This window comes from Phoca vitulina, unplaced genomic scaffold, assembly GCF_004348235.1.
Source record: "Phoca vitulina isolate PV1807 unplaced genomic scaffold, GSC_HSeal_1.0 scaffold3, whole genome shotgun sequence".
Taxonomy (NCBI): Eukaryota; Metazoa; Chordata; class Mammalia; order Carnivora; family Phocidae; genus Phoca; species Phoca vitulina.
In genome coordinates this window covers 71,838,451-71,861,184 of record NW_022589706.1, presented here as the reverse complement: position 1 = coordinate 71,861,184, position 22,734 = coordinate 71,838,451, and the positions used below count along the sequence as shown (strand labels likewise).

The 22,734-nt window shown below is 34.4% G+C and overlaps 1 protein-coding gene across 7 annotated transcripts in view; it reads right to left on the bottom strand.

Moving 5' to 3' along the window:
- SMARCAD1 (SWI/SNF-related, matrix-associated actin-dependent regulator of chromatin, subfamily a, containing DEAD/H box 1) overlaps window positions 1-22,734 on the bottom strand; it is a 74,934-nt gene that overhangs the window by 7,177 nt on the left and 45,023 nt on the right. For all 7 annotated transcript variants that reach the window (XM_032400840.1, XM_032400841.1, XM_032400844.1 and 4 more), the window contains 11 exons: window positions 15,984-16,183; window positions 10,387-10,477; window positions 7,656-7,755; window positions 6,915-6,974; window positions 6,742-6,817; window positions 5,307-5,442; window positions 4,681-4,818; window positions 2,666-2,761; window positions 2,456-2,573; window positions 2,115-2,236; window positions 465-653 (listed from right to left, as the gene is read on the bottom strand). In XM_032400840.1, coding sequence (XP_032256731.1) covers window positions 465-653; window positions 2,115-2,236; window positions 2,456-2,573; window positions 2,666-2,761; window positions 4,681-4,818; window positions 5,307-5,442; window positions 6,742-6,817; window positions 6,915-6,974; window positions 7,656-7,755; window positions 10,387-10,477; window positions 15,984-16,183 — 1,326 coding nt within the window. The remainder of the gene's footprint in view (window positions 1-464; window positions 654-2,114; window positions 2,237-2,455; window positions 2,574-2,665; window positions 2,762-4,680; window positions 4,819-5,306; window positions 5,443-6,741; window positions 6,818-6,914; window positions 6,975-7,655; window positions 7,756-10,386; window positions 10,478-15,983; window positions 16,184-22,734) is intronic.

The window sequence follows — 22,734 nt, the reverse complement described above, 5'->3', positions numbered from 1 at the left end:
ATGGAAAAATAAAATTCTAAGAATCTAATGATCAACTGCTTCTTTAACAAAAATCAGGTGATCACAGCAAATGTCTATTATATAATGATCCTGGGGTCCTGGGATCAAGCCCCACATCGGGCTCCATGATCAGCGGGAAGCCTGCTTCTCCCTCTCCCACTCCCCATGCTTGTGTTCCCTCTTTCGCTGTGTCTCTGTCAAATGAGTAAATAAAATCTTAAAAAAAAAAAAAAAATCAATACAGATGTATTCTACTAACTTCTATTTTTCTTTCTCAAACTCAATAGAGGAAAAGTAATCCGGAAAACATATCCCCAAATAATATCCTCTAAACGTTCAAAGCATTAATTTCTAGAAACATATATAATAGACATAGGCTAAAACTTCAAGGAAGTCAAATCATGCCAGAATTATCTTAAAGAAGTTTAATTGGAAAAAACAAGAGAAGTAGCATTCTTTATTACCTTCTGTTTCAATTCAGACAAGATGCATCCTAAAACTCGGAATTTTCCAGAATCTAAAATCAAGTCCATGTCTAACTGGAAGTTATTAATATGTCGATACTGCTTACAAAGTACATGTAATTCAAAGTCTGTCATAACTTCCATATCTTCAAAGATCAAGTCAGGGTTCGCCTCACAATGTGTAGGTTCCTTAAAACAAAACAGAACAATTCACACTTCAAAATGAAGATAATTTATAATACGACCAGAACACTCGAATAAAATTGTTTACATCTGATAAAATATTAAGTAGCTAAACAGCACATGTTACATGGTACAATTTAACAAAGGAAAATAATATTCATTATTCTAGGTACAATAAAGGGGGAAACGTCCTTATTGTTTTAGAGACAATGTCCTGAAATATTTAGAGATGAAGTAATGTCTAGAATTTGGTTCACAATAATCCTGGGGAGGGATCTAGATGAAACAAGAGTAGCATCATTCTAGATAATAACTGTAAAAAAAATGGGTGATGACATGGGCAGAGGATTTCATTATACAATTCTCTCTACTTACACGTTTGAAAATTTCCATAATAAATTTAAAATAATATAAAAACATTTTAAAAAGCAAATAGTTGCTTTTAACACAAAGATCTATAAAGGAGAACTACAGGTGGGTGCTAAGGGAGAATGAGGCAAAAATAAAGATTAATAAAACTATAGACAAAATATAATAAAGAAAAAAATGAAGTAAACAAATGGAGAAAAACAACTCACTGCCCTGGACATAAAATCTGAGGGATCCTTTTGGTAAAATAAAGAAGTGCATTATGGCAGTCTCAATCAGGAGTTGGCACACTTTCTGTAAAGGGCCAGACAATGAACATCTCAGGAGGCTCTGGGGGCACAACGACCTGTTCTGCAACTCGTCAACTTGCCCTTGTATAGGCATACCCTGCTTCATTTTTGTGTATGGGTTTCACAGATAATGTGAAGGTTCGTGGCAACCCTGTGTCGACCAAGCCAACTGGTGCCATTTTCCAACAATATTGCTCATTTTGTGTCTCTGGTAAATCTTAAAATATTTCAAACTTTTTCATTACTATTACATTTGTTATGTTGATCAGTGATTATAACTTGCTGGAAGCTCAGATGACAGTAGCATTTTTTTTTTAGCAACAAAGTATTTTTTAAGTATATACTTTTTTTAGACATAATGCTACTGCACACTTAATTTGACTACAGTACAGTGTAAACATAACTTTTATATGCACAGGGAAACAAAAAAATTCATTTGACTCCCTTGCAGTGGTCTGGAGCCAAACCTGCAATATTTCTGAGGTATGTCTGTATTGAGAAAGCAGTCACAAAAAAAAGCAACAGAAAGACGGGGCTGTGTTAAAATAAAACTTTATAAAAATAGCCACTGTCATATTTGGCCCTAAGGCCATAGTTTGCTGACTCCTAATACAGACTGTCAGTCCTCTTGGCTCTTATGTTCCCCTAAATTATCTGGAACTTTGTCTTAAAAATGCTTTTCTTAAATATGGGGTTAATGGATCAATATGTTCATTAGGCTCGACTGATCTTGAGCTAGCCTAACAATTTAACCTTATGTTTAACAGTGTTAATAAAGGTTAGTGTTAACATAATATGAAATCCTTACCTTTAGCATAAGCTGAGACATTTCCTTGAGCTTTTCAGCTGTGTAATATTGGCGATGTAATAAAGGATGATTGGCCATTTTTCTCAATTGCATCATGACATTGCACATTTCTGTGTTTTTTTCTGTGATCCAAAGAGCACACATTAAAAACAAAAAAACAAAACCGAAGTTGACAGCTGTGTGCTGAAATACATCTCAATGCAAACAAAAAGTTTAAAATTATTTCTTCAAATTCTAAGTAATTTTTAAAAATGAGCAAATCCCACTATAACATGACTAAAGAACATGTAGCCCCAGTACAGGATTATTTTTCACATGCAATTGTGAAAATCAGATTATACCCATGTTATTGATAGATTTTTTCAATCTGTTGAAAAGACCCAAATAGAGTTGCTCCTGTTTCTCTGACATTGCACACAATTCAATTCGATCTTTCTTGGGGGGTAGCTGCTTGAGAACCTGAGAAAGGGAAACAGTTTAAACAGATCATTCAAATAAAGAAAACAGATTTTTAAAAAACAATCATCATAATAAATATGCAGATAAGTTACCTCTTCTTTTACCCTTCTGAGAATAAATGGTTTTATAATTTGTTTTGCATGTGCTATTCTCTCCTTTTCATATATACTTTGCTCATCTGCTGATTTCTAAGTAAAAAAAAGAACACATCCTTTTAGAAATTACTCATTTAAATGATCACAGTTAACAATATTACAGAACATGAAAATCAACCTCACTACAATCTCTGAGTTATTTTCCACAGAAACTCACTTCATTCTAGATGGAATTTCACATTTCAACTCTGGGCTATTAACCTACCTCTTCAAGCTCCATATGTATTTTGAGGTTTCAGGTACTCTGCTGAGCTAATAAAATGGAACTGCCCTAGGATGGTGTCCAGAAGTTTAAGTCATAACTAATGAGTTATTAACTAATTACCAGATAGCTCTCATGAAAGTGTGTGTGTGTGTGTGTTTAACAGGGTGGGGAGAAGAGGAGAAGGGGAAGAGAGAGACAGAAAACTTATATTTATTTCTAGAAAAATGACCCCAAAAGAAAGCTAGTGCAGGTGATGTACACCATATGTTCTAAAAGACAGGGATGGTTCCTAGTCAAGGCCTGTTAATTTTGGAGAATTAAAGAAGTGGAATTTTATTCTAAGATGTGAAGAAGTCCTCCATATTCTATAATCTACTAGGCCATCAAGTGGGAGTGAATACATTAGTGAAAGTTTAAAAGGCAGTTAAGGTGCAGTGGAAGAATATCATAGAGAATTCCTGCAAAATATATGTGACTTGGGAGACAGTCAAGAATCTATATAAACATTGCTGTACTGGAGAATTTAGTAGGAGTTCCTGAAGACTATACTGTTCTTTTTCTTTATATTGTACTTTTTCTTTTTTTTTTAAAGATTTTATTTATTTATTTCACAGGGAGAGACACAGTGAGAGAGGGAACACAAGCAGAGGGAGTAGGAGAGAGAGAAGCAGGATTCCCGCCGAGCAGGGAGCCCGATGGGGGCTCGATCCCAGAACCCTGGGATCATGACCTGAGCCAAAGGCAGACGCTTAACGACTGAGCCACCCAGGTGCCCCTGCATTTTTTCTTTCTTAAAAGATTTTTCCTTCCCTCCCTCCTTCCTCTTTTCATTTATTGAGACAGACAGAGAGAGAGAGAGAGAGAATGCAGGGGGGAGGGGCAGAAGAGGGAGAGAAAGAATCTCAAGACCCCACGCTGAGTGCGGAGCCTGAAGTGGGGCTCAATCTTACGACCCCGAGATCACGACCTGGGCTGAAATCAAGAGTAAGACACTTAACCAACTGAGCCACCCAGGCTCCCCTATACTGTAACTTTTTCTAAGCAACATGGAGAAAATTAACCAGATTTTCTTCTATACAGAGTTTCTTTAAGCGTAACTGTAAGAAATTGTTACTTTGGGGTGCCTGGATGGCACAGTAGTTGAGCGTCTGACTCTAGGTTCTGACTCAGGTTGTGGCCTCCAGGTCGTGGCCTGCCGGGTCATGGGCTCAGCCAGGAATCTGCTTGAGATTCTCCCTCTCCCTCTGCATGCCTCACCCCTCCACCTGTCCCCTCATGCTCTCTCTCTAAAATAAATGAATTAAAAAAAAATATTGTTACTTTTGAATTTATGGACTTTTATTTCAAAACATATTTCCCAGTACAGGAGTTTTCTGGATATTCTACCTTTGTCCAGTTCTACAGTTTACCTATAAAGAAATGCTACTAATCTACCAAATTTTAACAAGGTAAATGCAATGACGAAACCTTCCCCACATATTATATATCTGAACACTCCACTAATTTAAAATTGTCATTTCAGAAAATTAGGATATTAAAACCAAATCTTTTGGATATCAATTACAGAAGTCACCAATTTATTTCCCATGGTATTTTGGCAGACTTCCCAAGTCATCCAAGTACAGGGATATCAACTACTTAAACTTAACTGATATCACGTATACACTATGAAAACAAAAAAAAAGAAGAGTGGCCTATATAAAACAAAAAGTAACATATTTGGGAGAAAATACAAACGTATGCTTACTGTTTTAGAAGAAAACATCCTTCGTATTTCACTGGTGCTACTACTAAACATGTGTGGCATAACAAAGTTCAACAGGGACATGAGTTCTAGCAGATTATTCTGTACAGGTGTGCCTGTGAGCAGCAAACGGTTATTTGCCTGTGAAAGTAAAATTTAGATTAGCTTTCTTTTTTTTTAAAGAGCTAAGTCCTTCCTGTCTATACTATTCAGTAGGGGGAAAAAATTAAAACCATTATTAATAATGTAACATTCTGTGATGAAAGACTAGTAATTTAGAAAAATTATCATCTTGTAAATTATCATCTAAGGTAGAATGTGAAAACTCATGGTTTCATTCTATAAGTAGGTAACTTGATTGTATTTGATATTCATAAAGTTTATCATACAGAACAGGGGTTGGTAAATTGAGGCTCATGAGCTAATAAAAATGTTTTTTAAACTTCTAAAGGGTTATAAAACAAAACAAAAACAAAAGCAAAGAACAAGTCGCAGAGGAAGACCTATAAGACATGAAATATTTATTACTGGACCTTTAAAGAAAAAGTCCACTGACCCTGATATAAAATACTAAATACATTAAAACACATAACCTCATTATAATTGGAAAAATTCACAAAATATCTTACATTAATTGTCATAAGGTGCTGGTAGCGGATGGAGCCCATATTCTTCAGCATATGGCCCTCATCAAAAATCGCGTAATTAAGTTTCAGCCGTCGAAACAGACTACGATCATCAGAACTGCTGATTGCACAATTATAGCTGTCACCAAAAAAAAAAAAAAAAAAAAAGGTTAAAGGTTATACCTTTAAGAGCCTGGACCATAGTGAGACTTAATGTTTTCTAAAATTATTTTTATTTATACATTTCTAGTACCCAGTACCCGAAAGATACCACTGGACATAGTTGGTGCTCAAATAAATACTGACGCACTTGTATACAATAATTATTTATGTACATGTAATCAAGTTATAAAAGCTGCAATGCGTAGGTAAAGGAAAATCTTAATGTTATAATTAGACAACTTCTACACAACTAAGAAGAAGCCAATTTGGGTATAATTTATATGTTATCTGCAACTGTTACACACTTTGCTTCATGAACTGTTATATTTTCAGAACAAAAGTGGGGAAAAAAAGGACATGAAATGAAGACATTTGTTAAGAACATAATACGACTGTATTAAACTAGTAGAGCACATCCAAGGAAAAACAGTTAATAGTAGCTAGCAGTACTAGACTATATATAAAATGAAGTCCATTTTAAGTAGAAAAGATGAATTTTGGATTCATCTTTTAATCATGGCCTCCTACAGAAGTCAGTAAATGGAAATAATAACTAAATACTGACAGTTAATATGAACTTGAAATAACCTATATTTAAAAATGCAACATGACAGCATTAAGTTCTCTGCTAGGTATTTATCCTAAACGGTTACTACCAAGTAATAATGACTTATTCAAAGTTTTATTTTCCATCCTTTTTTTTTTTTTTTTTTAAGATTTTATTTATTTGAGAGAGAGAGAAAGAGAGAGAGAGAACATGAGAGGGGGGAGGGTCAGAGGGAGGAGCAGACTCCCTGCAGAGCAGGGAGCCCGATGCGGGACTCGATCCCGGGACTCCAGGATCATGACCTGAGCCGAAGGCAGTCGCTTAACCAACTGAGCCAACCCAGGCACCCTTATTTTCCATCCTTTTAATTCAATTTTTTCATTTAGAGATTCCACTGTATTTAATACTTAATATTAATAATTAACATTTATAAGTTACAAATATTACAAATCATTTTGGTGGGATATCTTCAATTTTACTTGAAGTTTAACAGAAAGAGTCCTATAAAACTATGCTTTCGATCAAGTGGACAAAACCTTTTTATAGCCACTATCAGTCACCTGTTGTACTAGTGAAAAACTGAAAAATGCCTGAATACTCAACATAAGTCATTCCATTACTTTTGTTCAGGAAGCCTGAACTTTCCTTCAGGAAACATATTTTAAATATTTTTTTAAATATAGGGGTTACACAGTATCTCCCCCCAATATTTTTTTTCTCCATACTTACGTGGTCACAATTACATTATATTCTTCATATTTACTATGGATGTTATATCGAATCTGTTTACGTTCTTCTTGAGAGCCTACAATTTAAAAACAACACACACATATTGATTATATTTAATGTACTTTGTTAGGATTTTAAAGAAATTTCCACTTAAGGCAAAATGACATTCTTACCATAGTAACAGAGCACCTTTAAAGTGGGGCACCATAAATTAACTTCTCTTAACCAGTTATCTAGGAAACAGGAGAGGTTATTACTTGCATCTGCTAAATAGGTTAGGTGTATGCAGTGAAATGAGTTCTTTACAGAATTTTTTCTTTTGCAAAATAATACAAGATTTTTTAAAAAATCACAGACCCTTCACAATTTTACTCCTGATGTTTAAAGTAATTTTGAGGAGGCATAAAACAAAAGGCAAAGGAGCAACCATTATATTTATAGGATGATTATATTCCAATTTAAAGAGTTTTTTTGGATTATGTTGATACATACATTCACTTACTCTAGTCTACATCCAATCGATTATGTAATTTCAGTGGGATGAACTGTTTACTTTTTGATTCAATAAATGTTAATTAAAATTTAAAAGCACTTGTTTCTCTTAAATTACTCATTAAAACTATTTTTTTCATTAAAACAAAAAGAATTACAAAAACAAATGATCTTATCGATGGTCCTTGAGGCATAATAATTTAAAAGCTGAATAACTGACTTTTATTTGAGTTGTTTTCTTTTAAAAGACGTCTAGTACAATCAAACACACGTACATACACACACACAAAGGGGGGAAAAAGTGTAAGGAGACCAGAGAATTATATTCACCTCCACAAACTAAGAAATCACACATAAGCAGTTTTCTTTTCCCTGTATAAAACACTATACAGTCAAGTATGGTTGTTCACAGTATTACAAACCTATAGTTGACGCTGGAACAACGATCAAATGAGGACCTTTATTACCCTCCTGATAGAGGTATGCCAGGAATGCAATGGCTTGAATAGTTTTTCCTAGGCCCTAAAATTAAATGTTCAAAAGACAATATATGAAATTTAAAAACAAACAAAAAATACTGGAAAACACAAAAGGAAAAATAGTATTTCTGGTTTTATTTTTGATTCCCCAAAATGCAACCCTATGAGAATTCTACCATGTTCTTAGTTCTCAGTGACAGATAAAACAGATCATAATCTCCAAATGATACTATAACTTAGCTTAATGAGCAGGATGTATCCTAACCTCTAGTTAAAATGGGACACACATGAATATGGAAGAGCTCTGCAATGCATATAAAGGAAATAATGTTGGTAACTGTTTTATATAAAACAAGTTTCTTATTTAATACATACTGGATAGATTAAGAACAATGTTCCAATGACTAACTGGATTTTAACATATGCCTACCTTGTCACCCACCAATTTCACTTCTAAGAGTATATTCAAGAGATATGAGAACTTATGTCCACAAAGAGACTTGAGTAAGGATGTTGACAGTAGTTTTATCATGATAGCCAAACACTGGAAATGACTTAAATGTCCTTCAACAGGAGAATGAATAAACAAGTTGTAGCATATTTATACTAGGGACTACCGCATGCCAATAAAACACCAAACTACTGATATATATAAGAACATGGATGAAACTCAGTATCATGCACCAAACAAACCAGAAACAAACGGTATATACTATATGGCTCTATTTATATAAAGTTCAAAATGTGAAAAAAATAATCTATGGTTCTAGGTGTCCAAATAGTGGTGGTGGTAATGATTAAAAAGGAGCATGAGGGAACTTTCTGGGATGATGGAAATGTTGATCTGGGGAGGGGTGGTCACACAGGGGCACATATATGTAAAAAATCACCAAGCTGGACATTTGTGCATTTTATTACAAGTAAATTATACATCAATGAAGGGTTTTTTTCTGTTTTTTGTTTGTTTGTTTTTAAAGGCTACTGGGGAGGAGCTAAACATTACCAACTGTTAACTGAACTGCCCTCACTGCCCCATTCATGTTTTGAAGCTCTATACTGCAATGTGACTGTATTTGGAGACAGGGCCTTTAAGAAGGTAATTAAGGTTAAATGAGATCACAAGGATGGAGTCAATCCCCATCTTAAGAGAAAGAAATGCCAGGGATGTGTGCGCACAGAGAAAAAGACATGTGAGGACATGGTGAGAAGGTGGCCACCACCTGCAAATGAAGGAGACAGGCCCCGGGAGAAACCAAACCGGCCAACACCTTGGTCTTAGACTCAGCCTCCACAACTGTGACAAATAAATTTCTGTTGTTTAAGCCACCCAGTCTTTGGTCTTTTATTATGGGAGTCCTAGCAGACCAAGCAAGACACTAACTTATAAATACAGTGCTTTACAGGTCACAAAAAGTTTTACATCTTATACTTCATTTGGTAAGGATTAGCCTATGAGAGGCAAAGCTGGGGCCCCAAACCCAGATCTGATCCTCAAGTCCAGCTTTCCACAACTGTAATATTCTGTATCTAATTCCATAACTATTTTGAAATCCTGCATATATTATTTAGTTTTCTATCAGATAAACAGCACTTGTTATGATGACAGTATGATATATGTGTGGGAGTAGTCTTTTTTTTTTTTTTTTTTTTTACTTAAAGATTTTTATTTATTTGACAGAAAGAGACACAACGAGAGAGGGAACACAAGCAGGGGGAGTAGGAGAGGGAGAAGCAGGCTTCCCGCTGAGCAAGGAGCCCGATGCGGGGCTCTATCCCAGGACCCCGGGATCATGACCTGAGCTGAAGGCATATGCTTAATTGACTGCGCCACCTAGCGCCCTTGTGTGGGAGTAGTCGTGAAGTACAAAAGATTACTAGAAGCTAACTACAGAATAAAGATCACTATGTTAATTCTTATTTTAATAATGTAATACACAATGTAATATGTGTATTTAATAAACATTTTCTCCACTAAACATGACTAATTTTTAATAAACTTTTTAAAAGAGGAAGGACATTAGGTTAGAGTAAAGGTCAAGTTTCTATGTGACAATACCTAAACTAGGCTATAATGAACTTCCTAAGCTTAGTTTCAAGCAAATGTGATTTGGGAAAAAACAGAAACTCAGAGACATCTAACAAAAGTAAAATGGCTGAAATGATGCTGCTGATAAATGTGTGGATTTATTTATAAATTTGATGATAAATGTGCAGATTTATTTATAGGTTATCTATAAATTTTAAAGGTAGCTATAGAAAAGCACATATAACAAAATCTTTTAGTATTTTATACATATGTGTATGTGTATGTGCACATACACACACACCTGCAGAAGAAAATAATCTGAAAAGATACACATCAAAACAATACTTATTTCAAAGTGGTAGGAATATGAGTGATCTTGATCTTTTTTGTATTTTTATATAGTCTAATTTTTAAAACACATGTATTTATTAATTTGATAATTAGAAAGGAAGTAAGCCCATTTTAATTTTGGGGGGCAATGAGGAGGCTAGAGCTAAGAGAAGCAATAGAAAATTAGAAGGGGTGATTGGTGTATTAAAATACTAAAGTGAGAGCAGTAAACTACAGGGGTCAATGGAAATTTTTATTTTTTAAATGACAGCAAGAATGCCTTTTAATGACAAATCCTAAAAATAGAGTAGTACTTACCATTTCATCTGCCAAAATGCCATTAAGTCCATGTTTATGTACCAATGCCAGCCAATTCAAACCAACTTTCTGATATGGCTTGAGGGACAAACTGGTAAAGAGAGTTACCAAATATTATGGATTTGTACTTCTATTAGTTTTCTCTACTAGTTTTCTGACATGATGGTTAAGTTTATAGTGTACACAAAAACTGAAATAACTATGTCTAGTCTTACCTTTTACCTTATGTTATATAAGCTATTTACACTTAGTTAAGAAAATTAGCCCAAAACACAATACATTTTTTTCAATTTTCTCAAATTTTATTTTGTATTGATTTATTTTTTCTGGCTGTAAGAATTATAAAAAACCATTTCCATATTCAGTCATAATGTAATGCCACCAAATTAATTCCATAAATGATAAGAATATTAATTATGATAACATATTACTAACCTAATATTTATACTAGAAAATGGTATTGTATGGATTTGAATTTTACCACATTAACGAACTTCAAGTATTAGGACAACAACACAGGCTTAATTTGCCTTTGCTGGGATGACTCAATAAATGTCAATCACCTCTAATATCAGTGGAATGTGTAATTCTGGAAGGTGTATATTTGTGTTTGAACTATGTATGAATGGAAATTTGCTAGTCATCAGTTAGCATCAGTGAGTAGAAAGTAGCAAGCCAGTGTCAAAATCTCATTTAATTTGTAAACACATAATTTGGAAATAACTTGTTTGGAAGGTAATATGGAAGGTTACAATGGATGAATACAGTTATTTTTTTCCCCCAGAAGTTCAAGTGGTTAAAAACTAATAGTAGTTATTAATAAACATAATTATATACAGACACACAAATACCATTTTCAAGTACCACCTCATTTAATCCTTTAACATCCTATAAAGATAGCCTTTTATCATCATTTTAAACAGATGAAAAGCCTGAGGCTAAGTAATTTGCCTGAGGCTGCATAGTTACAAAGTGTTTTATGGAAGGCTAAGATTTTAACTAAGGAAGTCTATCTCATTCAGAAGTTTATTCTCATACTCACTAGGTAAGCATATAGGCCATATTAAGATGGAAAGCTAGGATAAGGCCATGCGCCTCTCGTTCTCCAGCTTTTATCCTGTCCCCTTAATTTCCTATTACACACATCCTATCTACACACAAGGAAGGGGTCTGGACTTAACTATAATAAAATAAAGGGCCAAATTCTAAAATCAATATACTTTAATTAGAACATGGGTAAAAGAGCTGGGGTAGAAAGAGTTCCATCTTAAATCAGAATCTATGCTTCAACTGTGAGGTATGCAATCTACACATTTCTCATTAAAAAAAAATTAAAAGTACTGGTAGGAAAAAAATCAGCAGTATTGTTGAAGTCTTTGTAGTGATTTTTAAAAATGTCCTTTACTTCTTGGCCAATATAATTTCTACTGCCACTACGAAAGTAATAATAAATAAAAACATATTATCATAGATATTTTAATTTCCAAATCCAAATGAATTCTTTCTACTACAATAATGGTGAAAGTAAATGCTAATATTGGAATATTTACTCTATTCCAGACACAATGCTATGGGCTTGATATGCATTATTTCTTCATTTAATCTACATTATCAAGCAAGTAAAATTATTATCCCCATTTTACAGATGAGACCATCTCTGGGACTCAGAGAGGTAAGTAACTTGTCCAAGGTCATATTGCTATCCAAGTCCATGTCTGCAGTGGCAGAGACAGTATCCAATCCAGGTCTGATCCAGAGCTCATCCCTTAAACAGAAAACACGAAAAAGTTCTTTCTCTCTGACCCACCCACTCTATGGTCAGAACTGAGTATTTTTGAGTCCTTCCCGAGGCCTTAGTCATCCCAGACATATAAGTTCCCATTTCATGAAAATGATGAAACTTGATAAGGTAGGCATAGCACACCATTTATTAATGCATCAAAGGGCCAGTATGCTATTCCAATGTCAATCTATCACAAGTGGCCAAGAAATATTGAGAAACTAGTATTACTGTTAAAATATTCTTCACTACGCATAAAACTTTAAAAAGTGAGGAAGGAATTTTGAGAAGCATCTACTATACAGAATTTTTCGATCAAATAAAACTGTTTCATCCATAATCACAAAGCAGCTCTGGTAGCTGTTTTTGATCAGGACATTAAATAGCTTTGTTATATTGTAATATTTAAAAAAAAATACAAGTATTTGTCTGTGTGTGTGCTTGTTTATGTGTATATACATACACATATTTGCGTGTGGATGCGCTCTCTACTGGATTTACCTAAGCTACAAATAACTTTCTGTTGCTTAGTATCCCAACAGTGCTGTCCATCAACAGATCCTTTCTTCAGAATGCAAAAGATCAATGAAAATGCAATTTTGACAAAGACGTTTGAAATCCAATTCACTTGTTATGACAAACTTTTAAAACAGGGAAGATGTATTCTTTCTCTAGCAGGATCTAATATTTAGATGTTGTACAACTGTACCTTCCGTTTATTCAATTTATTTTGACATTCTATAGTTTTCTAAGAATTTTCATGACTGCGTATGAACCCCAACACCAGTTTACAGATCAGAATGTAATCTGTCCAGCGTTACCCAAATGGCAAGAACTAAGGCCCAGGCCTTCTGAATTAGTTAAGTGCTCTCTTCTCATTAGCAGACTATAAATATCTTTAAACTGAAGGGTTTTTTTACCTCCTATTAAGAAAAAAAAATGATTTTATGATTTTAATTTTTTTGAGATCATGAGAGAAAACAAAGCAGCACATTATTCTGAAGTTACTTGTTTTGTTAGGAGAAAAAAAAATCATTCCAGACAGTTACAATTTCTTTTCAGAGTGAAAATTAAATTAGTTTAAATCTCCTGCCAGAGAAACTAGTATCAAAATTATTTTGAAAAGGTGAGAAAAGCCTGAAATGGAAACAAGAGGAGCCCATACAATGTGCTAACTTTGAGTTTAAAATGCAGAAACAGTCTAGGGAGACTTGTTGCAAGTAGTTCATATGAAACAAGTTTAGGGATACTAGCTGACCAAAAGTTTATGTCCCATAAGTGTAACATAGTTGCTGAAAATACTACTACAACATTAGTTTGTACTAATAGTAGTATCCAAACTACTAAAATATTTCCATCATGGTATTCTGAGTTAGTCAAATCACATCTGCAGTATTGATCTGCATTCACATCACTGTCAAATGGCTTCATAGCAACTGTTTAGAACAGGACAGAAAACCATCTCGTCAAGTTGAGGGACAAACAAAATCAGAAAAACCTCGGGTAGATTTAGCCCAGAAAAGACAGGACACATATAATTAAATATATTTTATATTGAACATCTGAGAAATCTTTTCAGTTAAAACAATTTAAACCCAATACATTTTAGATAAAAAGCTAAATTTTGAGAGATGGCTACATTAACGGTAGGAATAAAAAGGGAGAAGTACCTGATTTTTTTTTTTTCCTTTTCCCTCACACTGTATTATATTTTAACTTTAGGCACCTTTAGTTTTGGCATTTTAAAATAAAAATTATGAATGTAATGGTTTTGAGATATATGCGAGACATTTTATTTTCCTCTGCAAAGATTTTATTTTTATTAAGATGTTGGTATGTCTGTATGTCCTTAATCTCTAAAAGGCATTTTTTTCTGTTATAATTCATATAAATTTGTAGTAAGAAAATAAACAGTTAACATAATTTTGCTAAAAAGAATTGGTTCTGTTAAGAAAAGCAGGACAGCTGAGTCATCAGGATAATTCAACATTTTCCTCCATGCTAGTAAATCCTTTCCCAAGGCAAGGCAACTACTTTGCATGTCTCTATGCTAAGCAGCAATGATGCCTGGCCAGTATACCAAGTAAAACTGCTTGTGTAACTTTTACCTTGGCTAAAAATAAAAACCAAGACAACAAATTTCACCCCCTAAAAGTGCATTTAAATAAACTCTAAAGAAACTACCACACAGGTGTTTAGAAGATATATTTTGGGCTAGCGCACTTTTAAAAAAGAGCTATTTTTCTCATCTATTATATATTTCATCAAAAAATTCCTCAGCCTAATGGAAAGGATACTTTATTACCTGATCATACTATTTACAAGTAACAGGACTTTGTAGATGTGGGTTTAAGAGAGAAATTTTTTAAGTGATGCAATAAAGCACTTGATTTTTTAAAATCCAAATTATGATAAAGTAGACTCAACTGGGTAAGTCTTGTAGAGTGAAGAACTCCCCATATCCAATGCTGTAGAACAAGAAGGAGCAGCTCCAACTACACTTTTAGGAGATGAATTTGCTGACATGGCCATAGTTCTTTCTATGCAACAGAGAAAAGAGCTTCTTTGTGGGAACTGCATCACGTTTCCCTACACCATCCCATAGCACCCTAGAAGGGCACAGAAAAGATTGTAGCTTACTATTAAAGGCCAGTAACCATACCTTGACTTTTAATTAACCAATGATCAGCAAATATGCTTTGATCATGAACTAGAAAAATGCTAAAAGAAGTAAATAAAATCACCAACTAAGGTAATTAATTTTAATGAGGCCCTAGTGCTAATCTTATTAAATACCTATCAGAAATATTCTGAACAGATGTAACTTATTTTTAATGTTGCATAACACTACATACCTTGGATATACCATAATCCATTCTAACTATTCATACCACAATTCATTCTAACTATTCTGATTTTAGGAAATTGGACTGTTTTCATGTTTTTTGTCACTATAAATATTACCACAGTAAACAATTTTATACATTTCTTAAGAAGGAAGTATTCTAATAGTTCTGAGTCCCCAAACCACTTAAAAATAAACTTTTAAAGGAAGTTCAAAACAATCTCCCCATCCCAATATCCCAACACCATGCAAAATGGGGGTGTTCACAATTATAAAATGCCATTTTAATATGCACTGGTTGTATGAATTTTTTATTGAAAATAATTTAGTGTCTATTTTTTGTAAGAATTCTGACAAGGCATTTTACTGACAGTAGCAGTTTTGGGAAATACACTTTTTATAATCTTTCCTTATATAATCTATTTAATAAGTGTCCTTTTCATTTCTGATGTGTTTCTACTCCAAAAAGAGATTTAAAAATATGGGCTTTTTAAAGCATTTAAAACATTAAATCACAGATACAGGATATTTTAATCATTTCATTTTATTTATGACTAAAAAGAAACTGAGCTAAGAGAAATTTTTTTCATTGGTGCAATTAAGCAGCTGACTTTTTGAAGCACCATACTGTGTAAAGGGGTAGCTAAAATTACTTTTCAGTTTTTGTGATTATATATGAAATTATCTGTTATCAGACAAGGAAAATACAGGTTACGTAAGATCATAACATTTACTCCCTCTAATTTATAATGATATAATGGAGTAAATACCCTTGGCAGGGTGGGGGGGTATTGATAAAAAACAATTCCTGTATCACTTACGTATCATTACAGGAAACCCTGGGCTTCCCTTCTAACATTAGTTTTCATAAAACATCCACATTTAAGTTCCCTAGGCACAATACAGAAGTAAGTTCAGAATTTTTATACGGCTGAAATAAAGTAAGAAGTAGGTAAGTACAACAAATATTACCTCTGGTTTAGAATGGAGGGTTGTTCTATGTTCCATCCACCTCCATTTCCAGTGAGCATGGTAACTTGCTTTGTCAATTTATTTGAAATGTCTTCACATTTGTTCATAAGCCTTATAACTACATCCCTTTCTTGGATCAGTGTTTTACAATGCCATATCAAATCTTCTGATAAGCCATTAGTTTTGGACATCTTTGTGAACTATGGCATAAGAAGAAAAATAATTTAATACTTCAGATCTAGTAAATAAAAATCCAGTATCAATTTCTTTCTTTTTAAGGGAATAAATTTTGTTAATTTAATTAAATTTTTACTAATGACCTTAAATCAAGTGCTAAGAGATAAGAAAACCTGTTTTTTCATGTTTACATTTGAATTTCCATGTTTCTCTTTGTATATTTCTCCCCAAAATGCACAATCTCAATCTCAAGCTAGTTACTTTGCCCCTAGTAGCTGCTCTCTTATAGGAGAAACTCTCAAGTAATCGTTAATGTCTTCTATGAAGTTTTGTTTTCAAAATCTCAGATTCATCTTTATCACCAAAGGAGTGGCACCAAATATAATAATTGTATACCTGAAATCTTGCCTCCATTTTCGTCACTTCCCATGATTGTGACATATTATCGTATGATTAATCTTCCTAAACATACTTTTCCCTATTATCAAATCACCACCCCTTGAGCTTTCAAACCCTCAATTATTATTTGCCACTTAAATTTTTGCTCCTAAACTGAGACCATTATTTGGAAAGACACTGCATGAATCAAAAATTAACTACAACCAATTAAATAACTTGATAAAAGTTTTTTAAAAAGTCAATTTCAATACACTTGTATAAATGGCTTTTTTGTGAAAGCTCAAAGAATTTTTTTTCAAAAATGTATGTGTACTTCTTTTTCTTTTTTTTTTTTTTTTAAAGATTTTATTTATCTATTTGAGAGAGAATGAGATAGAGAGAGAGCATGAGAGGGGGGAGGGTCAGAGGGAGAAGCAGACTCCCCGCCGAGCAGGGAGCCCGATGCGGGACTCGATCCCGGAACTCCAGGATCATGACCTGAGCCAAAGGCAGTCACTTAACCAACTGAGCCACCCAGGCGTCCCAGTGTACTTATTTTTCTAAAGGAGACACTGAGGGGCACCTGGGTGGCTCAGCTGGTTGAGCGTCCGACTCTTGGTTTCGGCTTGGGGCATGATCATGGGGTCCTGGGATCGAGCCCCGTGGTCAGTTCCACACTCAGTGGCGGGGCTGCTTGATTCTCTCTCTCCCTCTGCCTCTTGTCCCTCCCCCCATTCTTGCGCGTTCTCTAAAATAAATAATCTTAAAAAAGAAAGACACTGAATACTTGATCATGTAAAAGCTATAAAAGAATTAGAATTTTTCCATACAGACAGCTGAAAAAAAATATCCTGAAGAACCTTATAAAAAAAAAAAACTTTTAGTGAGGAGGAACAGAAAGGCCCACAGCTGTCTAAAAACTAAAAACCTTGTTGGGCAAAAAGAGAGATCCCACAATCCAGAAATGAATAAAAGAAACTAGAGTAAATGGATGCCTGGGTGGCTCAGATGGTTAAGCATCTGCCTTCAGCTCAGGTCATGATTCCAGGGTCTTGGGATCGAGCCCCACATCGGGCTCCTGGCTCAGCAGGGAGCCTGCTTCTCCTTCTCCCTCTGCCGCTCTCCCTGCTCATGCTCTATTTCTGTGTCTCAAATGAATAAAATCTTTTTTTTAAAAAAAAGAAAGAAACTAGAGTAAAATCACCTGTTAAGATAAAACTACATGATTTTGATTCATGTCATCTTATTTAGCATATTCTTTCAAGTTACAACAAGAATCACATTAACAACTCTAATCTTTGTGATCACAGTGTATCTAAATTCACAGAGAAGCTCAAATAATACAAATTCAACACTTACGGGCTATACAAAGATAACTTCATCAAAAATGCATTTATAATAATATACTTTTTCATATCTAACTTAGAAAAAGTTGGAAAGAAATAAAATTTCCACTCTATTCCAAAGCCATGTTGTTATTATACTGCAGGATTAAAAAACAAAACAAAAACTTCTTAGCACTTCACAAAATGGCACTGTGAAATACAAAGTTACTTGCACACGACTTTACATCTTCACAAGGGCAACATTAACAATCACAATGTGACTTCCCACTTTGTGCTTTCCAGGGAAAAGATTTATACATAAACACCAGGATATATAAGAAATCAGTGCCTTGAAGATTTTCAGGAGGTTCTGTTAGAACTTTTTTTTTTAAGATCTTGAGAGAAAGAGAGAACACGAGCGAGGGGGACGAGCAGAGGGAGAAGGAGAAGCAGACTCACCACTGAATAGGGAGTCTGATGCCGGGCTGATACCAGGGCTCCATCCTCGGACCCTGGAATCATGACCCGAGCCAAAGGCAGACGCTTAACCCACTGAGCCACCCAGGCGCCCCTCTATTAGAACTTCTAATTAAAATACTTTCAGGGGCTCCCGGGTGGCTCAGTTGGTTAAGTGGCCTGCTCTTGATTTTGGTTCAGGTCATGGTCTCAGGGTCCCTGGACCAAGTCCTGGGATCAAGGCCCCAGGCGGGCCCAAGCATCAGGGCTCTGCGCTCAGTGGAGAGTCTGCCTAAGGATTCTCTTTCCCTTTCCCTCTGCCTCTCCCTGCCACTCGTGCTCTCTCTCTCAATAAATAAGTAAATCTTTTTAAAAAATAAATAAATTTTTAAATGGAACCCTAATACAGACCAGAAACCCAATCTCATGCCTGTTGTGGATAAATGTGTATGTTTCTGATGTGTACGTGTGTGAGTGAACAAGTAAGAATAACCAGGAAATAAAGAACAAATACTGTGTACCATGTATGTGCTAGAAACTACTAGACGTCTCTTTTATTTACTAACTCATTAAATCTTCACAATAACTGAAGATAAATTCACCAATTCTGCATGAATAAACCAAGGTTCAATTTCCAAGGTCATAAAGTAGGGTAAGATTCCAAAGTCCATACTGTTTTTTCACTACAATTAGTACCTCCCTAAGTTAAAAAAAAAAAAAAAAACCTTAAAAGTTTAAAAAAACAAAATTTTTTTTTCTGTAAACAACTACCATTTACTATATTTTAATTTTTTAGCAGATAGTACCCTGGCTGGTGAAGACATCTGATGTGTAGACACAGTCCCTGTCCTCATGTGGTTTATAGTTGTTGGGAAAGACATGCAATGAATAATTTTAAGTGTAATGACTTGTATTACAAGGGAAAGAACAAAATTTCACGGGCACTTCCCAAAGAGACTAATATAATCTAAGATCTAGAAAGTTCTTTCAGAGTAATAAGGCCAGAAGTAAGAAAGAACTATTTTGACCCAAAGAAGATCAATTCAATTATGTCAGAATCTAGAAAAGAGATAAACAGTACAAAAAAGAAACAACTAGACATAACTCTCCTGATGAAAGAACACATCAACAACCATGTAACAGTAGTGGTGGGAGCATTTAACCTTCTAATTGTAATTTTACAGAAAATACTGATCCAGAGGAAAGTGTTAAACTATACTAGGGAGGTATAAGCAGAAAAATCTAGACAGGGAAGCTGCAGAACAAATGATCCAGTTCCTTCACTAAAGATATCAGAGGAAGAGAGAGAGAGACAGATGGACTGGGGAACCTATAGGTTAAAATAGAATTAAAAGACTGATAACAATTTCAGTATGTGGACCTTATTTAATGGATTCTAACTCAAACTTACTTAGAAAATAAAATTTATGGCATTTATGAGAAACAATCCGAACACTGAATGGATATGTTCTAATATTAAGGAATTAGTGATGATTTTTATTAGGTGTGACAATGTAGTTTTGTTTAGGGAAAAAATCTTTTTTGATATCTATTTAAATTTTTATGGATAAAATGAACTCCGAGATTTGCTTCAAAATAATACGAGAAGGAAGGAAGTGGATGAGGGTAAAGATGAAACAAAGTCAGACATCAGCTAGGAACTGAAGCCGCTGATGAAGACATGGGGGTTCACTACACTATTCTAATTTTTATGTTTGAAATTCTTGTAGGGGAAATAAAGAAGAGTACAAAAGGTAACTCTTATTTCAGGATACTGCATCAGTTTGGGTTGGTTACTAAGATTTTTAAATGAATTTGACATTTTGGTTATTTCTGAAGTCAAAATTTATCTCCCTGGGGCTTCCTATTGTCCCTACCCTTCCTCCCATATAAGCCAACCGACATTAGAGATGATCCAAATTATTGTTGCTAGTTTAGAATTTAAATCTATCTAGCAGTAATACACTATCCATGAATGTAAAACACCAGATTTTCAAGGAAAAAGTTTCACTAAAAGACGAAGTTGTTAGGATTAGGTTCAGTTATGAGTAACAGTAAACCCAAATCAGGGGTTTAAATAAAATGTAAGTTTATTTCTCTCTGATGTAAATGAAGACCTGCAGAAGCACTTCAGATTTGGCATAATGGTTCCCAAGTCAAGGATTTTTCTACTTTGGTGCTTCATATCCTCAGTATGTGGGGTTCCTGCCACCATAATGACATCTCAATCAACAGGAAAAAGGGATCCTATTAAAGACACTTTCCAAAACTCCTAATACACTTCTGCTTATATACCATTGGACAGAACTTTGTCAAAATACCACAAGGAAGGCTGAAAAATGTTGTCTTAATATACTGTGGGTAATGTAACTAGCCATAAATCTGTTTAAAGCCCAGAAGGAGTTTTAAAATAAAGAAAAACTGATCCAAAAAAGTTCCATTCAATATAGCTATAACTGCAAGGGGGATAAGCAGAAAACAACAGTTTCTTAGCATTTCACTAGTAACATATACAACACTTCCAATGCAAAATATTGTGGATATTTGCAGCTAACATTTTCTAAGAACTGGGCAATTAAATGGACGTTTACTTTATTTAACCCTTAAAAGTCCCACCAGTCAGTACCATAAATACACCCTACTTAAAGATGAAGAAATGGAGAATAAGAACTTGCTGAAGGTCAGATAAACTGCTGGAAATGTCAGAATTGGGATTCAAAGCCAGGTCATCTAGCTCCACTATATAATTCACCCACCTCTACCTCTTAGCTTAGTATGTACTCATAAAACCAAGGGAATAAAGAGGCATGCGTGAAATTCAGGAAGAAGAGATCCTACACAAGAGAGACAACAAGTTTTCCCGAGGATGTCAGGGAAATGAGAGCCCAAAGCCACAGATGAATAGCAGGCCCATAATCCAACCAGTGTAAACCAGAGCAGGTCATTAAGATCCCAAAGAGTCTTTCTTAGGAAGATGAAACTGATGGAATACCTGAAGTGTCTAAAAACTGAGGGGAAATTTAGACAACTGAGGAAAATTTTAGAGTTGAAATAATAAATATATAGAAGATTAAGCAAACAGAAAAACCAAGACAACTAATACCTAGAGAAAACAAAATGCTAAGCAATATCATGTAATATTCTACATGGCTAAGCTAAGAAAAGCATTTATATAGTGACAACAATGTAGATAACTAAAAAATGATCTTCAAAATTAACCTATTATTAACTTCTATTAGTAGGACCAGGGAATAGGAAATGGGCATGGGAGGGGAGATTGACAACAAGAGTTAATCTCACCACAGTGTTATAATGTCATGTCAACAGATAAGACCTAAAACAAAAATTAAAAATAGCCTTATGCTTATATTACCTAGAGATATGGAAGTGATAAGAATCAGACAAAAGAAGTGACAGCAGTTATTTGCAGTGTGGGAAACAGGCTGGAGAAGGGGGTGAATATGGATTTTTGGAGGAAACAAGCATGTAGAATTATTTAACTTGTTAATCCAAATACGTGAATAATAAAAATCAAAACTTATCTTCATTAGTGGTGTGTATGTTTGTGTTTTTGTGAAAGAGACAGGCCAGCACTTAAGGAAATATGTAAGAATACTGTACTGTTGTTACTGTTTTCTGAAGACAAAATGCATGTAAGAATTCTATAAATTACTTAGCCTCACCAAAAAAGGATTTAAGAAATGAAAATACTCTGTAAATGCAGGATCTACTAGTAAATCTAAAGTTACTGATGAACATAGAAAATACGGTCCTATTTATATAGTATGAAATATACAAATGGATGCCCAAATAGATGCTCAATACAGTCTTAGGTGGTGGGTATCTTTGGTAGAATTATTACTAACTTTCTTCTTTGTTATTGAAGGTACTATTTTAGACAAAGAAAAAGCATTCCTCAAAAAAAGAGATAAAGCTATTTTTTTTTTCGGGTGGAAGGAATAAAAAGAAAGCAATTCCTACTTCCTGGATAATTGCATGGAAAGAAAAAAAAGAATATCAATATGGCCCTGATTACGATCACTTTGATTAAAAACTCAAGTATCACTCTAAAGACTTTTTTCTTTTAAAAATAGTCACAAATTGAAGTACCTCTCTCCCACCACAGTGTGTCACTCTTACAAGTATTTTTGAATTGATGGGGGGGGATTGTTTAAAACCAGATTTAACCCCACACCTAACAAGTAACATTTATAAGGACAAAGTCCTAATCTTATTCACCGATACAAATACCTGGCAGCAGCCGACGAAGTGCTCAGAATGCATTTATAATTTTTTTTATAAATGTTTATCAAACTTACACAAATTAAAATAAAGCTGAATTTACTGAAAATCATCCTATCAGGAAGAAGTAACAGGCCTTACAATGCTTTATGTGACAAACTTAAGAAGACATT